This window comes from Gopherus evgoodei, chromosome 15 (genome assembly GCF_007399415.2).
Source record: "Gopherus evgoodei ecotype Sinaloan lineage chromosome 15, rGopEvg1_v1.p, whole genome shotgun sequence".
Lineage (NCBI taxonomy): Eukaryota > Metazoa > Chordata > Testudines > Testudinidae > Gopherus > Gopherus evgoodei.
Window position 1 is genome coordinate 28,589,916 of NC_044336.1, and position 17,652 is coordinate 28,607,567.

Below are 17,652 nucleotides of genomic sequence, written 5' to 3' on the forward strand. Positions count from 1 at the left end.
AGCACTGCTCACTCCTAGACTCCAATCAGTGTGGCCACCTCTGAGGGCCAAGCAAGTGAGCGGATCCTGAGCCCATCACACCGCACGGCAGAGCCCGTGGGCTGAGAGCCCTGCAGTCCTGCTGGGACAGAACCCCGTGATCCTGGGGCAGCTGGCGACCCTACGCAGGGCTCGGGCCTGGGTGATTATTGTGTGCTGAGGCCTGCAGCGCCCGATGTCCGCGCAGCGTGTGACACCCATCACCGTGGCATTGGGCGCCAGGTTCACACTCCAGGGGGGGATTCCCCCGCGGTGCTGATGGGGCCGGGGGCAATGGGGATGTCTGGGCACAGCAGGGGCACCCGAGGGGGCCATGCCCTGGGGAAGGCCGGGGTCCTGGATGCTGCGCCGCACAGTGGGACTGTCACGGGGCGGGGGGGTAGACAGTGACCCCCCGCAAACAGCCCCACGGGTGGGGCCTGCAGGGGGCGGAGCCTGAACCGCCCGGACTACATCTCCCAGTGGCCTCCGGGGTGCCTGCGCAGGGGGTGCTGGGAGCTGTAGTGCGGCGCGCGGAGCATGCCGGGAGCTGGAGCACCCGGGCCCGCGCCTGCGCGCTGCGATGCGGTTATCTCCACCTTCCCTCTCCCCCTCCCGGCAGGAACGTCGCGTCGCGAGAGGCCCCGAGCAGCCGGCGGCCGCGCCGCGGGGAGGAGCCCGGGTGAGCGGGGCCGTGCCCGCGGGGGGGTCTTCGCCCCGCCCCGTGCGATGGGGGGTGGGCTCCCCCTCCCCTCCCCTCCCCTCCCGCAGAGCCGGGGACGGAACCCAGGCGTCCTGGGGCCCCCCCAGCTCCCGCAGAGCCGGGGACGGAACCCGGGCGTCCTGGGGCCCCCCAGCTCCCGCAGAGCCGGGGACGGAACCCGGGCGTCCTGGGGCCCCCCAGCTCCCGCAGAGCCGGGGACGGAACCCGGGCGTCCTGGGGCCCCCCAGCTCCCGCAGAGCCGGGGACGGAACCCAGGCGTCCGGGGCCCCCCCAGCTCCCGCAGAGCCGGGGACGGAACCCGGGCGTCCTGGGGCCCCCCAGCTCCCGCAGAGCCGGGGACGGAACCCGGGCGTCCTGGGCCCCCCCAGCTCCCGCAGAGCCGGGGACGGAACCCGGGCGTCCTGGGGCCCCCCAGCTCCCGCAGAGCCGGGGACGGAACCCGGGCGTCCTGGGGCCCCCCAGCTCCCGCAGAGCTGGGGACGGAACCCGGGCGTCCTGGGGCCCCCCACCTCCCGCAGAGCTGGGGACGGAACCCAGGCGTCCTAGTCCTGGTCCGGGCCCCGTGCCCTCCCCTGTCTCGCACTTGCTCCGGTTTCTTTCGTGGGGTGTTTGGTGCTGGGAGACTCGGGGGACCCCATTGCAGCTGGTCCCTGTGGGCTGTCTGGCCCAGGCCATGCCCGGGAGGGGGAGGGGAGAGCGCCCCCGGGGTCTCCGTGGCCTGTGCTGGGTCGTTGCCCCCGGGATGTTCGTTCTCCCCCGCTGGCCTGGCTATCAAATGCCCAGACCCGCTGGCTGCTGGAGTCGGGGTCTGTCCGCGGGGTCCTGCCCTGGGCCTGAGCCTCCCTTCCGTGTCCTCTGCACCTGCTTGCAGCGGCTGTAGCGGGAGTGAGGGGCAGAACTGGGGGGGCAGGGGCTGTGGGTTGGGACTGAGGGGCAGTGGCAGAGCTGGGGGAACGGGGGAGTCAGGGCTGGAGTAACAGGGGCTGTGGGTTGGGACTGGGGGGCACTGGCTGAGCTGTGCAGGGTGGGGGGGGTCAGGACCAAAGAGCACTGGCTGAGCTGTGTGGGGTGGTGGTGGGGGGTCGGGACTGAGGGGCACTGGCTGAGCTGTGCACGTGTGGGGAGAAGCTGGGGGCAGGTTGGAGGTGTCACGGAGTTATAGGGTGATGCTCCGGAACTGCTCCCCACCAAGCCAGTCAGGACTCTGGGGAGCCTCCTCTCCCTTGGAGCAGACTTGTTCAGGGCAAGAAGCTCACACGGCTTCACCTCCTGGGTCTCTCCTTGGAGCATTCAGCATCCTCTGCCCCTCCGTGCGCTTCCCACAGCGAGTCCACCCCAGCGGGGTCCTGGGGAAGCCACAGGGTCCTGCACCCCCACTTTGCAGTCAGACGTGACTCTCAGCCAGCCAGTAACACAGAGGTTTATTCGATGACAGGAACAGGGTCTAAAACAGAGCTTGTAGATACAGCGAACCGGACCCCTCGGCTGGGTCCATTCTGGGGGGCAGTGAGCCAGACCCCCAGGTCTGCCCTCCACCCTTGACCCCAGCCAGCTCCAGACTAACCACCCCTCCCAGCCCCTCCTCTCTCCTCAGCCCCTTTCCCGGGCCAGGAGGTCACCTGATCCCTTTGTCTCCAACACCTTCAGCTGGCACCTTTGCAGAGGAGGGGCCCAGGCCATCAGTTGCTAGGAGACAGAGTGTCAGGCATTTAGGTGCACTGGCCCTTTGCTCTGCCAGATACTTAAGAACTGCCATAGGGACACTGAGGCACCAACACCGTATTCAGAGCAAACATTAAGAACTTTCCCAGTTCGTCACAGGAGGTGCTTGGGTAGAGTTGTGGAGGAGGTGGTACTGTACCTCCCTGCAGCTTGTGGTCTCGCTGGCTTTGGTTCTGTCCCTGGCTTTCATGGGTGTTATAATCTCGCCCTCTTCCTCCCACTGGGTGCTCCCTAATCCCTGGCCAGCCCCACACGATCTACAGCAGGAGTCTCATGGGAGGGCTGCAATGTCTGTGCTTGTGCCCCTGCTCTGTGCCCTGAGGCCCGCAGCTCCAATGCAGCGCTGTGCTCCAGAGCGAGCAGACAATGCCTCCCCCAGTCCTCCAGCCGGCAAGCTCAACAAGGCCTCTCTTCATGCCCTGGGCAGGCTGCTGAAGGCACGCAGGAGTTGTGGCTGCTCTGGGGACTTAGCCAGCATCCCTTCCCCAGGCAGCCGGGCTGTCTGGGGAGCTTCCCAGGAGAGCAGCTAGCGGCTGTTAACCCAGGGGAGCTGGTCAGTTGGGGGATGACACTGGATCCACCCCCTCCCTGGAGAGCTTCTTGATTGCCAGGTTCTCATGCCAGCCTGCTAGAGATTTGCCCCTTACAGGGCATCACTGGCCTGGGGTCTGCAGAGGCATGTGCTGGACGCAGGCTCTCAGCCGTCGCTCCCAGCCATGAGGTGCCCTGGCTGCAGTTGCTGTTACTACGCGTGGGGTCAGTGTGCTGCTCGGTTACAAGAGTGTCTGCCTGTTTCCGGGCAGGCCGAACTCAGGTCCTGGGTGACTGGAGCCTGGTTCTCCGAGCAGGCCCGGCTGAAGGAGCAGCCTCCTCGGCAGGACAGCCCCTCCCTGGGGCACGGCTGGCTAGGGAAGGTGGCTGGCTGCACCCCATCGGTCCCTGTGAGAGCTGCAGCCCCCCACCCCCCACTAATGGCTGTTTCTGCCTCTGAAGTCCTAGAGCAGCTAAGAAAGGGCTGGGAGGTGAAGGCACCAATGCACCAGAGCAGGTTTGGCAGGTCTGGCTTGTCAAGCTGGGGCTCTCCTGGCCTAGCTCTGCCCTTGTCCTTAACTGGTGAGTTCCTTTCCCCCCTTCTCCCCCGCTGGTAGGCAGACACAATGACTTCCCCAAGGCCTCCCAGACCCGGAGCACGCTGCAGGCACAGGGCTGAGCAGCTTGGCTAGGCCAGGCCGGAGAGAGGAGGAAGAGGGCTGCTGTGTCTTTAAGAAGACGTGGTTGGCTAGGGCTAGATCCTTTGAGCTGGCTGCGTTTCCTGGATCCTGCTCAGGGTGGGGCTGAGCACCGGTAGCCCCGTGTTCCGGCACCTGTTGCACAGCTCAGCAGTGGGGCCGTGGCAGAGCACAGGAGCTGGGCCTGCTCCCTGACCCAGCCCAGCCGGCTGCTCCCCCCAGGAGGGCAGGTGGCTCCTAAGACAAAGGCCATTCCTGCTGGCTGTGGGGCAGGATCCCCTGGGCTGTCAGAGCGGCCTGGGAATCTTCATCCTCATCTGGGGTATGTGTGATCTGACGGCTCGGAGCAGGTGACTTGGAGTCAGAGCTTCCGGGCCCTGTCCCCAGCTCTGGAAGTGGCAGGGAGGGGTAAGCAGGGCTCCCGGGGTCCGTCCCCAGCTCTGGAAGTGGCGGGGAGGGGTGACCAGGGCTCCCGGGGCCCTTCCCCAGCTCTGGAAGGGGGTGGGGAAGGGGTGACCAGGGCTCCAGGGGCCCGTCCCTGGCTCTGGAAGGGGGTGGGGAAGGGGTGACCAGAGCTCCTGGGGCCTGTCCCTGGCTCTGGAAGGGGGTGGGGAAGGGGTGACCAGAGCTCCAGGGGCCCGTCCCTGGCTGTTACAAATTTGCTTTATGCTCTTAACCAGAGAACTTGGCCTTTCTCCGCACTGTTAGTCCAGGGCTTGTTCTCCCCTCCTGCCGGGCTGGCCCCCGGAGGCTGGTTCAGGGGAAGGGCTGAGCATGCAGCTGGGTGCTTCCCATACCCCTTGGGGGGGCTCTCCTGTGCTGCTGCTGCTGTTTCCCCGCTTCCTGCCCCACATCCCTGTAACTCCTGGGGCAGTGGGGCCCCCTTCCCCAGCTGTGCTGTGCCTGGAGGAGGAGCTGGGATTTCTGGGCATGGCGTGTGGAGCTCTGTGGTCGCTGGCATTCACCCTTCAGACCCTCTCGTCCAAGGCAGCATCATGGCTCGGGCCGCCAGGACGCAGCTGCCTGCCTCACTGCCAACGCGGGAGTCAGAGCTGAGCCAGCAGCTGTGGGGCCTCTCGCTCTTTGGGAGCCGATAGAGGGGCCCTTTCGGGACCCTTGACAGAGCCAGGGGGCTGGGCCCAGCCCTCACCACAGTCCTGCTGGGCTTTGCTAAACTGCTGTGGGGCTTGTGCAGGATTGGGCCGGGGGAGAGCGGCTGGTGCCTGGGCTCTGCCATGTGGTGAGCTGCGGAGGCTGCAAGGGGAGTGGGGCCTGGGGGTCTAGTCTTTCTTCTGCTTCCCTCGTCTGGTGCAGATGCCATGGGCAGGGGACGTCAGGCCCTCTCCTGCCACCCCTCCCTTCCCCGGGAACCCCGCTCTGTGTACCTGCAGTGTTGCCAGAACAGAACTGGTAACGCTGCGGCTGCTTCCTCCTGTGCCGCTGGACCCTGGGATTCGGCTGCAGGGCAGTGTGTGATGGGTGTGAGGATGGCATGGTGCCAGGTATGGGTTATGGGGCTCCTAGTGCCTGGCCGGGATGCTGCCAGGGCTGGTCACCCCCAGCTCTCGCTCGCAATGGGTTGGCACCGGTAGCTGGCTGGGTGTGCGCCAGGTGGTGGATAAATCCGGTGGGGATGTTACGGAGTGGCTGTGATTGGGACTCAGGACTCCTGAGTTCCGGCTCTGCTGCAGGCTGGCTGTGTGCACTTCCTTGATGCAGTGGGGACTGTCTAGGGGATGGGAGAGCCGGGGATGTCTTTAGGTGAGGGATAGGATTTAAGCCTGTAACCTGAGCCAGGCAGGGGGAGGGGGTCAGCACCTTTGCCCGGGAAGCTGGACAAAGGAAGGGGTCGGCTGGAGGGAGTTAGTTCAGTTCCAGTTTTGGGCTGGGTGGTTGGAATTCAGGGAACCCCAAGCTGGGGACTAAGCTTCCTGAACCCCCAGAAGGACTTGATTGAGGGGTCCTGGCTGTGCCTCCAGGCTCTGCTGTAACCTGCATTCCTGTTGTCCAATAAACCTGTTTTACTAGCTGGCTAAGAGTCACTGTGGGTCCCAGGAAGAGGGGTGCAGGGCCGGACTCCCCCACACTCCGTGACAACTGGTGGCAGCAGCGGGAGATACTGCACCCCGTGGATGGCGCTTCCTGCAGTAAGTGACTGGGGAGCAGTAAAACGAAGGGGTGATTAACCCCTGGGAGTGTGTGCCCAGTGAGAAGGACTTTGCAGTAACAGGGTCCCCCGGGGGATTGCAGCGAGCGGTCCCAGGGGCGGAGGAGTCTGCAGCTCGACCCTGGCAGAGAGGTGGTGACCTCAAGAAGGGCTGGTGCACTAGGGATCCCCCTGGAAACTGTGGGGAGCGGCGAGCACCGCGGCCTGTGAGTGGCCAGCAGGAAGATGTATGCCAAGCTGCGCAAGTGCGACCTGGTGGAGCTGTGCAAGCAGAGGGGTCTGCGCAGTGGGAGGCTCACCAGAGACCAGCTGATTGCCCAACTGGAGGAGGGAGATCGCTTGAATGAACTGATCCCTGTGTGTGAGGGAAGCAGCCTGGCAGATGCAGCACAGGCACCAGTGTCTGTCACTGCTGGGAGTGGTCAGCCAGCAGGTAACAGCTTCCCGAAACACACACCCCCACCCCCCCCGTAAATGTCGAGGGCACTGTGACGCCCCCGGCCAGCAGCGGATCCTCCCAGCGACGCTCGGTATCTGTGGAGCGGAAGCGGCTGGAATGGGGGAGAGAGCTAAAACTGAGAGAGCTGGAGGGTCGTGAGAGACAGAGGGAACATGACTGGGAGGAGAAAGAGAGACGGTGTCATCATGAGCTGGAACTGGCGAGGCTGAGGGGCAGCGGGCACCCGCTTGCGGTGAGCGAAGGGGGGCCCAGGACTGCGCAGAGCTTTGATAAGTGCATCCTGGCCCAGCGTAAGGAGGGGGAGGACATGGATGACTTCCTGGATGCCTTTGAGAGGGCCTGCGAGCTGCACCAAGTAGGTCCTGCAGACAGGCTCCGGGTTCTCACCCCCTTACTGGAGCCCAAGGCCGTGGCATTGTACCGCCAGCTGGGAGAGGAGGAGAAAGGGAACTACAAAGTATTCAAGCAGGCCCTGCTGCGCGAGTTTGGGCTGACTCCTGAGATGTACCGGGAGAGGTTCTGGAGTCAGTATAAAACCCCTGAGGTCTCATATCTGCAGCTAGCTGTCCGCACGGAGGGATAGGCCAGCAAGTGGGCAGATGGGCCCCAGACGAAGGGGGACGTGGTTAAACTGCTGGTACTGGAGCAACTGTGTGAGCAGTGCCCATCCGACCTGAGGCTGTGATTGAGGGACCAAAAGCCAGAGAACCCACGACATCCCGGGCGGCTGGCTGATGAGTTTGTGAAGAACCGGTCAGGGCGTGGCCAGGAGGAGTCTCAAAGGAACAGGCCCACCGCGATGCAGAGAGAGAGTCATCCTGGGACCTCCCAAAGGGGGAATAGGGAGAACCCCCTCCCAAGGGGAACGCCCAGCGTCAGGGACAACTGACCACTTCGAGGGGATCAACGGGACATGAGCTGCTATCAGTGTGGCCAGAGGGGCCACATATGGTCCCAGTGCCCCAGGCTCAAGGACAGACTGAGCAGACTTACCCCACACCGGGTTAACTTGGTAGAGACCCAGCCAGATGAGGGGCGGCATTCGCAGGAAAGGGGGGCTGACCGCATACCACCTGTGAAGGAGGGAGGAGGGCCCCAGGTCAGCTCCTCTGGGGGGCTGGATGCTCTAGGCTCCGAGTTTTTGGTTTACCGGGTGGGCGCAGGGCTGCCCCTCCGGAAAGAGTGCATTGTTTCCCTGGAGGTAGATGGGAGGAAGGTCACTGGGTACTGAGACACGGGCGCAGAGGTGATGCTGGCCCAGCCTGAGGTGGTGGCCTCAGATTGGATGGTGCCCGACACCTACCTGACCCTGATGGGCGTGGGCGGGACCCCATTCAAGGTGCCCGTGTGGAGGGTACACCTGAAGTGGGGGGGCCAAGGAGGGCCCCAAGGATGTGGGGGTACACCCACATTTTCTCACAGAGGTGTTAATGGGTGGGGACCTCAAGGACTGGACAAGCAATGCCCGGGTTGCCCTTGTTATGACTCGTAGTCAGAGTCAGCGCAGGTCACCGCGCCCCCACAGCGGGGAAGGGACTCTGCCTGAGACGCAGGACCCTAACCTGGTGGGGAGGGAATGCCCAGGGACGCAGCTCAGAGGCTGCGGCCTCAGACCCAGCCAGCGAGACAGAGCATGTCCCCATCCCTGTCCCAGCTGCTGAGTTCCAGGCCAAGTTGCAGAAAAATCCCTCTTTGCAGAAGCCCAGGGACCAGGCTGACCTCAGTGCGGTACAGACCATGAGGAGAGGTTGCAAGGAGAGGTTCCTGTGGGAGAAGGGCTTCCTGTACCGAGAATGGGCTCCCCCAGGGGAAGTAGAGTCATGGGGGATCAGGAGGCAGCTGGTGGTTCCCCAGACATTTCGCCACAAGTTACTGTACCTGGCCCATGACATCCCTCTCGCAGGGCACCAGGGAATCCGGCGCACCAGGCAGAGGCTGCTACAGAACTTTTACTGGCCTGGGGTCTTTACCCATGTCCGACAGTACTGCCAATCCTGTGACCCCTGCCAGAGGGTGGGGAAGGCCTGGGACAAGGGGAAAGCGGCTTTGAGGCCTTTACCCATCATAGAAGAACCTTTCCAGAAGGTGGCCATGGACATAGTGGGACTTCTCAGCAGGGCGACCCGGTCGGGGAAGAAATACATTCTGGTGGTGGTAGATTTTGCCACTCGCTACCCTGAGGCGGTGGCCTTGTCCTCTATCGAAGCAGACACTGTGGCAGATGCGCTGCTGACCATTTTCAGCCGGGTGGGGTTCCCCAAGGAAGTCTTAACGGACCAGGGGTCCAACTTCATGTCGACCCTCCTCTGGTGCTTGTGGACAAATGTGGGGTCCGGCACAACTGGGCCTCAGCATATCACCCCCAGTCCAACGGGCTGGTGGAAAGGTTCAACGGGACGCTGAAGATGATGCTAAAAACATTTATGAGCCAGCACCCGCAGGACTGGGACAAGTACTTACCTCACCTGCTGTTCGCGTACAGGGAGGTACCCCAGGAATCTACGGGTTTTCGCCTTTTGAACTGTTATATGGAAGGCGGGTAAAGGGGCCCCTAGACCTGATGAGGGACGAATGGGAGGGGAAGGCCACTCCCGATGGAGAGTTGGTGGTGGAGTATGTTCTGACCTTCTGTCACGGAGTCCCCGGGCGATGCTCTGGAACTGCTCCCCACCAAGCCAGTCAGGACTTTGAGGAGCCTCCTCTCCCTTGGAGCAGACTTGTTCAGGGCAAGAAGCTCACACAGCTTCACCTCCTGGGTCTCTCCTTGGAGCATTCAGCATCCTCTGCCCCTCCGTGCGCTTCCCACAGCGAGTCCACCCCAGCGGGGTCCTGGGGAAGCCACCAGGTTCTGCACCCCCACTTTGCAGTCAGACGTGACTCTCAGCCAGCCAGTAAAACAGAGGTTTATTCGATGACAGGAACAGGGTCTAAAACAGAGCTTGTAGATACAGCGAACCGGACCCCTCGGCTGGGTCCATTCTGGGGGGCAGTGAGCCAGACCCCCAGGTCTTCCCTCCACCCTTGACCCCAGCCAGCTCCAGACTAACAACCCCTCCCAGCCCCTCCTCTCTGCTCAGCCCCTTTCCCGGGCCAGGAGGTCACCTGATCCCTTTGTCTCCAACACCTTCAGCTGGCACCTTTGCAGAGGAGGGGCCCAGGCCATCAGTTGCTAGGAGACAGAGGGTCAGGCATTTAGGTGCACTGGCCCTTTGCTCTGCCAGATACTTAAGAACTGCCATGGGGACACTGAGGCACCAATACAGTATTCAGAGAAAACATTAAGAACTTTCCCAGTTTGTCACACCTTCCGGGAAAGACTTGCCGAGCTCATGGGCCGGGCCAGGGAGAATCTGGCCCGAGCCCAGAGGAAGCAGAAGGTCTGGTATGACCGCACGGCGCGGGCCTGCGCCTTCGCCACTGGGGATCAGGTGACGGTTCTCATCCCCGTGAGGAAAAGCAAACACCAGGCTGCCTGGGAAAGGCCCTTCAATGTTATCAAGCAACTAAATGAGGTAAACTATGTGGTGGAGCTGTCTAACCGGGCACATCACCATCGGGTGTACCATGTGAATATGATGAAGCCATACTATGACAGGGAATGTGGTGTTGGCCATGTGTGGACATTAGGAGGAGCAGGGAGATGACCCTTTCATGGATCTATTCCCTGGGACAAAAGCAGGTTCCCCTCAGAGGCAATTCCCCTCTCTGATCAGCTGACCCTGGCCCAGCAAGCTGAGATCAGAGGGGTGCTGCATCTGTACCGACAGCTGTTTTCCAACCAGCCTGGACGCACTAATTTGACTGTCCACCGGGTGGAGACCGGGTCACATCCCCCTATAAGATGCTCTCCTTTTCGGGTCACTGGGAAAACTGCCCAGGACCTAGGAAGAGAGGTCAGGGACATGCTGGCTTTGGGGGTGATCCAGCTGTCTACCAGCCCTTGGGCCTCACCAGTGGTGCTGGTCCCCAAAAGGGATGGGTCGATCCGGTTCTCTGTGGACTATCGAAAGCTCAATGCCGTCACCGTATCTGATGCCTACCCTATGCCCAGGCCTGACAAGCTCCTAGACAAGCTGGGAGGTGCTCGGTACCTCACCACTATGGATCTTACCAAAGGCTACTGGCAAGTGCCGCTGGACGCAGATGCCAGGCTGAAATCGACCTTTATCACCCCTCTGGGGCTCTATGAGTTTCTGACCCTGCCCTTCGGCCTCAAGGGAGCACCAGCCACCTTCCAGCGCCTGGTGGATCAGCTACTGAGGGGGATGGAGAGTTTTGCCGTGGCGTATATTGACGACATCTGCGTCTTCAGCCAGACCTGGGAGGACCACATGTCCCAGGTTAAACAAGTCCTGGACCGACTCCGAAAGGCTGGGTTAACAGTAAAGGCTGAGAAGTGCAAGGTGGGAATGGCTGAAGTATCTTACCTGGGCCATGGGGTGGGGAGCGGCTGCCTGAAGCCGGAACCAGCCAAGGTGGAGGTGATCAGAGACTGGCCTGCTCCCCAAACCAAAAAGCATGTCCAGGCCTTTATTGGGATGGCGGGGTACTATCGAAGGTTCGTGCCCCACTTTAGTGCCATAGCCGGCCCCATCACTGAACTGTGCAAAAAGGGGAAGCCAGACAAGGTGATCTGGACTGAGCAGTGCCAGGAGGCTTTCCGGGCGCTGAAGGAGGCTCTGGTCAGTGGCCCAGTTCTGGCAAACCCAGATTTTGACAAACCCTTTATGGTGTTCACCGATGCCTCAGACACAGGACTGGGGGCGGTGTTAATGCAGGAGGATGAAAAGGGGGAGAGACACCCCATCGTGTATCTGAGCAAGAAGTTGCTACCCCAGGAGCAGAACTATGCACCCATCGAGAAGGAATGCCTGGCCATGGTATGGGCCCTTAAGAAGCTAGAGCCATATCTCTTTGGGCGACACTTCACCGTGTACACCGACCACTCTCCCCTGACCTGGCTGCACCAGATGAAAGGAGCCAATGCCAAGCTCCTGAGGTGGAGCCTGCTCCTGCAGGACTATGACATGGACGTGGTCCATGTGAAGGGAAGTGCCAACCTAACAGCGGATGCGTTGTCCAGGAGAGGGGGCCCTGAGCTTCCCCAGGTCACTGGGCAGAGTGACCCTGCTCAGTTCAGTCTCGAAGGGGGGAGAGATGTGATGGAGTAGGGACTGTCTGTGTGGGGAGTGGGAGAGCAGGGGAGGACTTTAGGTGAGGGACAGAATCTAAGCCTGTAATCTGAGCCAGATGGGGGGGAGGGGCGTCAGCACCTTTGCCTGGGAAGCTGGACAAAGGGAGGGGGAGGGACAGCTCAGTGGTTTGAGCATTGGCCTGCTAAACCCAGGGTTGTGAGTTCAGTCCTTGGGGGGGCCACTTAGGGATCTCGGGCAAAAATTGGTCCTGCTAGTGAAGGCAGAGGACTGGACTCAATGACCTTTCAAGGTCCCTTCTAGTTCTAGGAGACTGGTATATCTCCAGTTATTACCTTATTACCTTAGTTCAGTTTCAGTTTTGGGCTGGGTGGTTGGAATTCAGGGAATCCCAAGCTGGGGACTAAGCTTCCTGAACCCCAGAAGGACTTGATTGAGGGGTCCTGGTTGTGCCTGCAAGCTCTGCTGTAACCTGCATTCCTGTTGTCCAATAAACTTCCTGTTTTACTGGCTGGCTGAGAGTGCCAGGAAGAGGGGTGCAGGACCAGACTCCCCCACACTCCGTGACAGCTTCACTGGGCATCTCCCCGTCATGGGCCGCGGTGCACTGGGGATCTTGCCTCTCCGGGGTCATGCTTTCCTGCAGAGCTCCTGGGCTTGGTGTTTACAATCCACAGGGCAGTGCCCATGGCCAGGGAGGCCATGCCTGTTACAGTTGGGGCGATCCCTTGGCAGGGGCACTGAGAGCCTGGTAGGGCCCTGGCCATCCCGCTCAGAGGCGCAGGATCGATTCTTCTTTGTTCCGGATGCTCCCGTGCTTTCCATCCCTCCCAGCCTGAGCAAGGGAGCTGCTGGGCAGGGTATGGGGGGGGTGGATGCTCGTTCCCAGCCAGTCTTGGCCCCGCCTCCCCCTCAGCGAGCTACAGGAATTCCCCAGATGGGGCACCCCATCTTCTGGGCCCTCTTGGGGGCTTCCCACTTACCTGTTGGTTGAACCCAGATCTGCCTGCAGAGAAGGGCGCACCAGCGGCTCCCATTGTCCTGAGGCTGTGATGAGCGCGTGCCGGGGGCTGGGATGTCAGCAGACAGGCCCACCCCCTGGGTGCTGTCGGTGACAGGGCGGAGCCCAGGATCTTGCTAGCTACCCTGGGACAGGAGCACAGCCCCACCCAAGGGCTTGCTGCGAGAGCCCAGCTCTGGCCTTGTCTCACCCTGTCGCTTCTCTTGCTCAGTGCCAGGTTCTGCTGTCCCCCAGGCTGATGCCCGTCCTGCCCAGCCAGCGCCTGGAATGGAGTGAGTCTATGACCCCCCTCCGGATCAGCGTCGGTGGCCTTCCTGTCCTAGCTTCCATGACTAAGGCTGCTGACCCCCGCTTCCGACTGCGCTGGAAGGCCATCCTGGTGTCCTCGCTCAGTGTCGCCTTGGTGCTGCTCCTGGTCTGCTTTCACCGTTCGGCCACGGGGAGGCCGGCCCCAGCCAATGCCCACAACTGGCGGCTCAGCCTGCTGCCCGGGGACAGGTACAATGACACCTACCCGCTGTCCCCGCCCCAGAGGAACTCAGAAGGGGTGCGCTACAGGATTGGGGTCATTGCCGACCTGGACACTGGCTCCAAGGGCCCGCAGGAGCACACCTGGTTCAGTTACCTGAAGAAGGGCTACCTGACCCTGTCAGCCAGCGGGGACAGAGTGACAGTGGAGTGGGACCGGGCCGACAATCTGCTGGAGTCGCATTTGGCCGAAAAGGGGAGAGGCATGGAGCTCTCGGAGCTGGTCGTCTTCAACGGGAAGCTGTATGCAGTGGACGACCGGACGGGAGTGGTCTACCTGATCGAGGGTACCGCGGTGGTGCCTTGGGTGATCTTATCGGATGGGGATGGCACCGTGGGTAAAGGTAAGCGCTGCCTCTCCCCTCATCTTCCCTGTCGCAGCCCTGATCCAGGGCAAACTGCAGCCAGAGCAAAGCTGCAGGGTGACCAGTAGCCCAGCCAATCTCTTCATGCCCTGCTCGGCATCTGGATCATGGCCATGGGAATCCCCCCAAGGAGCGGCTGGGAGAGGCTTTCCTGACTGCTGGGGAACCTACCCTGCTGCCCCAGTCTGCCCCTGCTTGAGGCCCTGTCCTCTGTGGGTGCATCCCCCCCCTTCCCCCTCACTGCAGGGCTGAGGCCCCCTGTGCAGGCTAACACTGGGGCTTTCTGCCTAGGCTTTAAAGCAGAGTGGCTGGCGGTGAAGGACGAACACCTGTACGTGGGCGGCCTGGGGAAGGAGTGGACCACGACCACTGGAGAGGTGATGAATGAGAACCCCGAGTGGGTGAAGGTGGTCGGCTCCAAGGGGAACGTGGGCCATGAGAACTGGGTTTCCAACTACAAGGCCCTGAGGGCAGCGGCTGGCATCAGCCCCCCAGGTAAGAGTGGGGGCTCGCCTGCCAGCTGCCCGCAGCCCTGGGCAGTCCCATCTGCACTTGCAGGGAGGGCCTGGAAGGAATTCCTGATTCTGTACCCTCCAGGCTGCGGGCGGGCAATGCAAGTGCTAAAGGAACTGGAGGTTTGAACCTCCCCTCCCCCCCCCCCCCACGGGGAGTGGATGTGGGTGGGGCTGGGTGCCAGGGGATGGGCTTCCCCTGCCCATCGTGCTGTGACCAGTCTTGTGCCAACAGTGGTGCAGAGCTGTGTCCAGCAGGGTGCCATTCCTGGGCGTGCTGGCAGTCTGTACCCCACGGAACTGTTGAAGGTAGGGCCGTGGTGTGTGCTGCCCTCTGTGTTAGGGGGGCTGGAAGCGGGAATCTGCTCCTCAGGGGCAGGCAACTTCAGCCTGGCTGGCCTCCCACTCTGTCCAGATTTGCTGGCTGCCAGCTCTGCACCATCCATGCAGCATAGCAGAAATCCCAGCGAGGAGGGGGTCTGCTGGCACCCACTCCCCTGCCCCAGGGTATTTGTCACATCCAGATAGCAGTGGCAGCTCCTGGCTCCCAGCCCTGTGCTCTGCCTGCCCAGGAGTCGCTCTCACTCGGCCCTGCCCTCCCCAGGTTACCTGATCCACGAGTCCGCCGCCTGGAGCGAGACGCTGCAGCGCTGGTTCTTCCTGCCGCGCCGAGCTAGCCAGGAACGCTACAATGAGAAGGCCGACGAGCACCGGGGCACCAACCTGCTGCTGCGGGCCACGCAGGACTTCGGCGACATCGCCGTCAGCCACGTGGGGGCCGCGGTCCCGACCCATGGCTTCTCATCCTTCAAATTCATCCCCGACACTGACGACCAGCTCATTGTGGCCCTGAAATCAGAGGAGGACAATGGCAAGATCGCCACCTACATCATGGCCTTCACGCTGGATGGGCGCTTCCTGCTGCCGGAGACCAGGATCGGGGCTGTGAAATACGAAGGGATTGAGTTTATTTAACAAGGACTCTGTCCTGGTGGGGATGCCCCAGGGTCAGGCGCGCGGGGCTTTGCCTGAGCTTAGTTGCCGTGGGGGGCGCGCCGCTCCTGAGCTGGGCAGGGCAGCTGGCCTGGATCCCCGTGGGAGGTGGCTCCAGGGCTGGGTCCCAGGCTTCTGCAGTTACCATGTTGGTGAGTTGCTGCAGCACATGCGGCTTGAATGTCTGGGCCCTGGCACCTGGTGGTGAAAGGCCATCACTGCTCCTCTGCAGGGCTGCAAGCCCTTGTCCTGCACCCCATGGCCCTTCCCAGGCTGCCCTGCAGACCACTGGGTGCTGACAGGGGAGGTCTCCAGGGGCCTTAGCGAAGCTGTGAGGCAGTGGCTCAGAGAGTGTTTCCTTCCTGCCCAGCCAGGGCAATGGAATTGCTCAGCATCTCTGAGACTGGCCTGTGATTTCCCCTCCCACAGGCAGGGCCCTGCACTGCAGCCTGGTGCTCCCGCTGCTGCATTACCCTGGAGTTTCCCCCCAGCACAAAGAGCCTTTGCGGTGCACAGCAGAGTTGGAGCAGCTCATGCCAACAGGGCCGTGCCCAGTAGGTTGGTGTGTAGCAACCAGCCCCCAGGTGCTGCTCCTTTGCCTGTGTGACTGGAGCAGCCAGAGTGGATGCGCAGGGCCTGGCTGGGTCACAAGGGAGCCATGTTACAGCCCAGGCCGTTTAACAGATTAAATTAACCAAAGTGAAACTCCCCCAAACTCCGTGCTAGGGTTTCACTCTGCTCTGTGCCACAGGGCCTCCTGCTGGGAACCGCCATGCTGGAGAAGTGGGGATCCCTGCTGGGGAGTCCTGTTCCTTCCCTTACAGCCAGTGCCCAGGCATCCCCTCTGAATCCGCCTGCCCAGCCTGGCCATTGTTCCCGGCTTACCTGGCATCTCCCTCCCCGCTGGCTGAGGCAGGCACCAAGCTCGGCGGGTTAGAGCTCCGACTTGCAGCTCTCCAGGGGATGGGAGCAGGCCAGCACCTGGCCCTGCCCTTGGCCTGCTGCCACTCTCATCTCCCTGCTTCTTTGCCCTGGGAAGGGGCTGGGACAGTGGCCTGATCCTCCTGACACAAGCTGCTTCCCCCCATGCCTTCCCTCTGGCCCAAGGGGCCATCACTAGGTACTCCAGCCTTGCGGGGCCTGTGCAAAGGCCCTTTTCTCTTCAGATTTCTTTGGGGTCCTGGCCTCTATTGTGCCCCTGGGGAGGGCCTGGCCCCACTCTCTGCCTGGGCAGGGTAGAGAAATGGCTAAGTGTCTCTGAATGGAGCCTTGTCCCTGCATCTGCCCCACAGGTCAGGAGTCCCTCTGCCCTGGCCCCTTATGCCTGTGGCAGGGGTCCCTCACCAAGGCCTGCCTGCGCTGCACACACACAGAAGAGGCCAAGTCAGGCAGGAATCTACGCAAGCTCTGGCCCAGGCCCCTGCCTGGTCCGTGCCCTTCTGGCTGACGGATGCAGCATTTGCACCTGGTTAGTGACTTAGATGTGCTGCTTGGCTGCTGCATCCGTCTAATAAACCAGACTGTTCTGGGGTGAGCGTGTCGCCCTCCAGCTCTGAGGGCAGAGCGTCCTCCAGCGCTGGATAGGGGGCCAGTGAACGGGACATCCCAACCACCAGGGCATGCAGCTTTCCAGCCAGCAGCGCAATGCAACCTGGCCCCTGGAACGCCTGGCAGAATGGGATTGGCCTCTTCCTGAGTCCTCCCCTGTCCTGGTGAGGCCCTGGCTGGGCGGCAGGTGGGCCAATGTTGCTTAATGAATCGGTCCTGGCAGTATTGCTGGAAAGGGCTCGCTGGCATGTCTCCAGCAGGGTTCCTTCACCTGGACAGCAGGTCCGTTCTGTAGGCAGGCTTCCCCTGGCTGGAGCCCCAATAGCCTGTTCTGGGGGCTAGGGCCTGGCGAGCCCCTTCACACACCTCAGGGGTACAGTGCAGGGAAAGGGGAACCTTTCAGACCAGCACACGCAGGGTTCCCACTGGCACCAGGCGAGTGTCCCACACCCCTGTGAGCAGTCCCAGAGACAGGCAGGGTGACACTCGGTCAGGAGACCTAGCAGCAGCTGTGGGTGCTCTGTCCTGGGGGCGGGGGAGCTGCTGCCCCTTCCCTTATCTTGTCCTGTGCCCAGGGGAGCTCAGGCCCTGACTGGGGGGGTGGGGAAAGCGCGTGGCCTGTTCTAGCAGACACTGGCTTCCCTTCCCTGTGGCAGGCTGGGCTGACCTAACTCAGGCCTTGGCGCTGTTCCCTGGGGAGGGCACAGAGGCTCTAGGTCATAGTAGTCAATTATTTTTTGTCAAGGTCCAGATGTGGGAGAGACTTTTCGCGCCACACTAGCGCTAACAAGGGAATAAACAGAGTTTTGCCATCCGTTCAAAAGCGTCAGGTGGTCCAGCTGTGGCCTGTGCTCTGCCTGTTGACTGCTCCTGCTCTAGGTCCTGGAGCTTCTCTCCTCTCCGTGGGGCTCTGCTGCAGGGGTGGTGGGCCGGCCCTCTGCTCTCCTGAGGCCCCATTCCCAGCAAGCTTAGGGCAGGACAGATGGTCGAGTCCCTGCCTTGGGGCACCAGTGGGGGCTGGTTTGACAGTGGGGTGCCAGCTGTGAACCCAGAGCGGGTTCCCGGGGGTCTCTGGGACTGACATCCTGCCGTGCTGGAAAACCAGCTTGCGTCAGTAGGTGGCAGCATCCATCTGCTGGCGACGCGGGGCCTGGCCAACCCAGCGATAACTGCATGTGCAGAGTGTGCTGGCTTGCACTTTCAGAGACCCCT

The 17,652-nt window shown here is 62.1% G+C and overlaps 2 protein-coding genes across 4 annotated transcripts; one reads left to right on the forward strand and one right to left on the reverse strand.

Annotated features, from left to right (window-relative positions):
• Nucleotides 1–75: 75 nt before the first annotated feature.
• On the reverse strand, nucleotides 76–2,654 carry LOC115635745 (collagen alpha-1(I) chain-like). The gene is made up of 3 exons (XM_030534892.1): nucleotides 2,604–2,654; nucleotides 1,252–1,640; nucleotides 76–1,204 (listed from the first exon to the last, which is right to left on the reverse strand). The coding sequence occupies exons 1-3, from the start codon at nucleotides 2,652–2,654 to the stop codon at nucleotides 76–78; spliced, it is 1,569 nt and encodes a 522-aa protein (XP_030390752.1).
• Nucleotides 626–17,266, forward strand: CANT1 (calcium activated nucleotidase 1). Of its 3 annotated transcripts, none has more exons than XM_030534334.1 (4): nucleotides 626–700; nucleotides 12,706–13,366; nucleotides 13,679–13,882; nucleotides 14,504–17,266. In XM_030534334.1, the coding sequence occupies exons 2-4, from the start codon at nucleotides 12,733–12,735 to the stop codon at nucleotides 14,872–14,874; spliced, it is 1,209 nt and encodes a 402-aa protein (XP_030390194.1). In that variant the 5' UTR covers nucleotides 626–700; nucleotides 12,706–12,732; the 3' UTR covers nucleotides 14,875–17,266. The 3 variants fall into 3 exon arrangements, with proteins under 3 accessions (XP_030390194.1, XP_030390195.1, XP_030390193.1); XM_030534335.1 differs by having other exon boundaries at nucleotides 664–700; nucleotides 12,712–13,366; XM_030534333.1 differs by lacking the exon at nucleotides 626–700 and adding an exon at nucleotides 5,824–5,840.
• The last annotated feature ends 386 nt before the right edge of the window (nucleotides 17,267–17,652 follow it).